Source organism: Hippocampus comes, unplaced genomic scaffold (genome assembly GCF_001891065.2).
Source record: "Hippocampus comes isolate QL1 unplaced genomic scaffold, H_comes_QL1_v1.1 scaffold299, whole genome shotgun sequence".
NCBI lineage: Eukaryota > Metazoa > Chordata > Actinopteri > Syngnathiformes > Syngnathidae > Hippocampus > Hippocampus comes.
The window spans coordinates 129640-134525 of NW_017805694.1; the positions used below are offsets into that span (position 1 = coordinate 129640).

Genomic DNA, 4886 nt, shown 5'->3' on the forward strand with positions numbered 1-4886 from the left:
CACCGCCACCGCTCTGGGACGCCTCGGCGGCCTCCCGCCGCGGCGTCATGGCCGTGGCGGACGGGCGCTTTTTCTGGCGCGCCTTCTTCTTCTGCGAGGCGTGGAAGCGCGCGCCGATGCGAATGTTGAGGGCCTGCAGGATTTTGGAGTAGGTGATCAGCATGACGGCGGCGGTGAAGAAGAAAATGGGAATTTGAGCCCACAGGTGGTAGTAGAGGCCCGGTTGGGCGGAGTAGCGGTCGGCGCGCTCCCCCAGGGTCTGGTTGAGTCGGGCGCGGCCCGCCGCGAAGAAGCCCACCTCGGCGAAGGGCACCAGGAAGCTGGCGAAGGACAGCAGCCAAACGGCCGCCATGAGCGCCGGGGCCCGCCGCGCGGTCAGCACGCGGTTGGCCGGCTTGACCGAGATGTCGTAGCGGTCCAGGGTGACGGCCAGCACGTTGGCGGCCGTGGCCACGCCGGCGAAGGACACGCAGGCCTCGTGGAAGCGGCGCAGCGGGGCCGCCTCGCCCTCCGGGGAGAGCAGGACCACGGCGACGGTGAGGGGGATGCAGCAGAGGCACACCAGCGCGTCGGCCACGTGGAGGTTCACCGTCACCGCGTTGCTGACCGAGCTGATCAGGTTGGACTTGAGGCAGTAGAGGGCCAGCACCGTCAGGTTGGAGCTCAGGCCCAGGAGGAGCTCCAGCGCGAGGAATCCCGCCACCGACGCCTGGAAGCCCAGCGGGTAGCCGGCGGGCGCCGGGCGGCCGAGGGGCTCCTTGTCGTCGCTTACCGTCACGTTGCTCATGGCGCCTTCTCCCTTCGGCGAGGGGATGATATGCATTCTCCTGTGGCCTTTGAGGGAGACAAAGGCCACGCGTTGGCTGTGTTCCCGCATCCCGAACGCTTCCCGACCAACCGCCACGGCATCTCGGGGGGGGGGGGGGGGGTTTCGTTTGGGGTTTTTTTGATGGGTCGCGACAGGGCGCGGGCTAGCCATATCGCCGTTACTTGAAGTGCCTTTTGCCTTCGATGGTCGCGGTAAGCTAGCACGGCGCCGTAATCGCACGGTTTTCTTGGCGGTCGCCGGAGTCTCCGTTTGTATGCGTTGCTGCTCTGCGCGCTCGAGAAAGTCGCCGTTGCTTCAAGGCTTACCGTAACGTCGACGCTCGTTTCTTTTAGCAAGTCGGCGGGCTTTGGCGTTTTCTGAGCATCGAGCGAGCCGACTTTCGTTGGACGAAACGACGTGCTTTGGGTCAACATTTTAGTGCGCACTTGGAAATTGCTTTCCAGTCATCCGAAGGTGGAACTTGCGGTGAAACGGCTTGAAGCAAGCGCACTTCACATCTTCGGTGAGGAACCGTGCAAGCGCGTCTGAGGTTTAGGGTGCCCCCCCCCCCGGACCAAAGCTCTCAAAAGGGCTCTCAGAAGCGACAGGCACGCTAAAAAGAAGGAGATGGTTGCAATTGAAATGGAAGCGAGGTTGCGGACACCCGTCGCCTCGAGCGACTTGACAACGGCGCGACATGAAACAGCCCAGAGTTTCTTTAACGGGGGCGGGGCCTCAGGTGACACGTCGATATCTCCAAATGAGCTTGCGGGAGTACTTACCCTCTCCTCCGGCGTTATCTGAGTCGCAGGCCGGCGGAATCAGGCCAGTGAGCGCGCGCGGGGTCCGTCCGAGTGAGCATCGCGTCCGGACATCGCCGGCGCGTCGGGCTTTTCCTTAGCGGGGATGCGCCCGTCCGTCCGGAGGCCTGCCGACTTTCGCTCGGGTCCTTTGAGAGACTTCTGGGGGACGGGCTGCTCGCGCGCTTATGCGGTCAGGAGCGGCTCGTGATTTTGTCCCCGTCCCAGGAGAGACGTCCGATCAAACGAAGAGAGCCCGCGCGCTCGCCCGGGGGTCCGCCAGCTCGTATTCCGAGAGCGTGTCAGTCGGTCGGCTCGATCCGCCCTTACGAGGTCAGCGCATCCGGCCGGTCGCCCCGGCCCATGCCTGCTGCCCCGACAGCTCTAACGGAGCGGGCCTTGGCCGTCCGCCTCTTCTATGGGCACGAGGGATCGCAGAGGCGTCGCGCTGGCGTATCCAAAGCAGGTCTCCCGTCGGCTCCTCAACATGCTTGAACCCTCGCCGACGGCAGATAGCGTGAGTGGAGCGGATTAGCGGCGCGTCCAATCGGCACGGCGTGTGACCGCCGTGACATTTGCGAGAGCGGAATTTATCGCGGGCCGGCGAGGGCGGAGGGACCGGCAGGAGGGAAGGTCGTCGCCGGGAGTTGGGAGAGAACGGGATTTTTTCCTCCCCACCCTTCAATCCTGCATTTTGAGGCGACCTGGGGAGAGAGAAAGAGCCGGCAAATGGATGAGAGGGGAGGAGGTACGAGCGGGGGACGCGTGGCCGAAAGGAAACCCGCATCCGCCGAGCGGAGAGGCAAGCGAGAAGGTCTCATTTGCACGGCAGCGCGGCGAGCTTCCGACGTCTCGCCCGCTCCCCTCGCCATTTCCCTCTCCGCAAACCCCCCTCGGATTTGGGGACCATTGATTTTTGCCACGCAAATCATCGGGCGGAGAAGCGCCGGCGCGAAAGCATTTCGCCGATGACCCGCTTGCGCAATTCGCCCCGATGTCGGGCGGGCGGAGCGGCCGAGAGCCTCGCGAGCGCAGCGTGATTCCGAAGGCAAGTCGTCAGGCGGACGCGGACGGCTCCTCCCACGGCACTCCGCGCGAATCCTCCTCCAACCCGGGGGGTGGGGGGGGGGGTGCCCACCGCTCTGCGAGTCTTCGAACGGATCGCTGTCCATCTGGTCCAAGTGCTTCTCCTGTTGCCGTTGACTTTGGAGTAGAAGGCGGACTCGGCGCCGGAGCGGCGGCCTTTGCGCAACTGGAGAGCCCCCCCCTCCGAAACGGTCCGTTCACGCCAACAAGAAAGCGCGGTGTCCCGGTCATTTTCCGGGAGACGTCCCCCTTCCCTTTTCAAGTCCTCTCATTTTTCTTTTGTTCTCTTGTCGAATCTTGCGTCGCTCTCTGATTTTTTTCTCCCGCACATCCGCCGCACGCGCATCGGACCGGATAGCTCGAGGCTACGCGGACCAACTACAGAAGTTGCGCGACGCAAAAGACGCGAGCGTCGTGCGCCGGCGATGCGGCCGGCCGCCGGACTCGTAAACGAATGAGTTGCGAGTTCCCCGTCCAAAGGCGGACGAGCTCACCGTCAACGTCGATGGATGCTCCGCGCCGTCGCTCGTTGTGGCAGGAGACGGCGAGGGAGTTGGTCGGCGGTGGGCTCCTCCGCCTCCGGTCTCTCATCCACGCGGGCGGCCGAGTGTGTGAACGCTCCTCATCGTCCGTCGGCCGTCTGGACGGGAGTGCGAAGAATGGTGCTCCTGCTCTCTCGCTCGCTCTCTCTCGGCGCGACGCTCGCTCGCTCGCTCGCTCCCTCCCTTCCTCCGTCTCTCTCTTTTACTGCGGAGGTTTGCGGCGCTCTCCCGCTCCTGATTGGTCTGCCGGAATGGCTTTAAGCCCAAGGGGACGCCTTTCCTTTTGTTCTCACTCAATCCGGCCACGCGAGGCGTCCCGAGCGGGGCTGTCGCAAAAATGGACCTCATTGGGGCTTGGGGGTCCGCTCGGATGCCTCAACTAAGCCTGCAACCAGTGGCGGCAAGTAACCAAGTAGAAATGGCTTGTTCCTGGACTCGCGTGAGGCGGCACGTCGACCGATTGGTGCGGAGGACTCGACTTTGATCTTTTGATCTTAAATGAGTTGAGATGCCGGGAATCAAGTCGCGGCTGACGCTGCAAACTGAATGGCGACTGACGGATGATCACGATGGCCACTCGCGGTTGCAAAAAGCCCCAAATGGATGTCGCGCCAAAGCCGGCAAATAGCAGATGGAGGTTGACGTTGCTGCGCACCATGAAAATGAGCAGCGGCCTTTCTGCTGCCCATTTGTCACGTGCCATTGTGGCAGGTGTCGTCATTGTTGAATGAGAGCGCCCCCCCTTGAAGAGCCCAGGGTGACGCTCGCCTCTAACCCGAATGTGGAGGCCGAAGCTTCGAGTTGGGAACGTCTCAACCCGACTCAAGCGTATTTCCCGAGCACTTGAAAGCAACCATCGCTGTCGAAAAAGTGCTGTGCGGGGAGCAAATATCGGACGTACTACAATAAAACAAGAAGTCATAAGAAAGACAGCGGAAAGCACAAAACAGTCAAAATGTCGTGACATGGAAGCAAAAGGAGGACAATTTGGACGACAAAGGACGTTTCTCGACATTGTCTGGTGCACTTTTAGCATCAATGCTACAACAGCGCCACAAATGTGATTCGCGGAGGTCCCGACAGACGTGCGCTCCTCTCGTCCGTCCGACCCGTCAAAGAAGTGGAAGTCATGGAGCGCCGGCGCTCCGGTGGTATGATTTGAAAGGGTCACCGCGCAACGACCAAGGACGGCAACGGGCCGCTTCGTTCCGTGCAAAGCGGTTTGATTTGTGCTCTTGAGGACGGCGCTCACCCCGGAGCCAGATGATTAAGACGGCCAAATGACGGGGCCTTGACACCGGGGCTACCGAAGCGGGACGCGAGCGCCGCCGACTTCCGCTGATGAACGACGTGACGGACCGTCGGCCTCGGCCGGAGACGCTTGGCCTCGCGTCCTCTCGCGCGTATCACGCCACGCCGAGTCATTCCGAATCCCGGCCGCGCCGGCCTTTCTCTCTTTCGTTGAGCGCCGCTGCGATCGGCTCCAGATTGCCCCGGCGACAGAACAAGGCCGATACTAATCGAGTGGCTCCTTCCCAAAAAGCTGTCCCGTGATGTGATCCCCTGCCTATTTTATCTCGCGGCGCCACCGAACCAACGCTCGCGGGTATTTATAACATCATCGGCGCATCGGCACGCGGACGTCAACAA

The 4886-nt window shown here is 62.4% G+C and overlaps 1 protein-coding gene across 1 annotated transcript in view; it reads right to left on the reverse strand.

Annotated features, from left to right (window-relative positions):
• The window catches only part of gpr22b (G protein-coupled receptor 22b), a 4329-nt gene extending 831 nt beyond the window's left edge, over positions 1–3498 (reverse strand). The window contains exons 1-3 of the mRNA XM_019881818.1: positions 3189–3498; positions 1591–2312; positions 4–834 (exon numbers count right to left, since the gene is read on the reverse strand). Of these exons, the coding sequence (XP_019737377.1) occupies positions 4–823 (820 nt within the window). The 5' untranslated portion in view covers positions 824–834; positions 1591–2312; positions 3189–3498. The remainder of the gene's footprint in view (positions 1–3; positions 835–1590; positions 2313–3188) is intronic.
• Positions 3499–4886: the final 1388 nt, after the last annotated feature.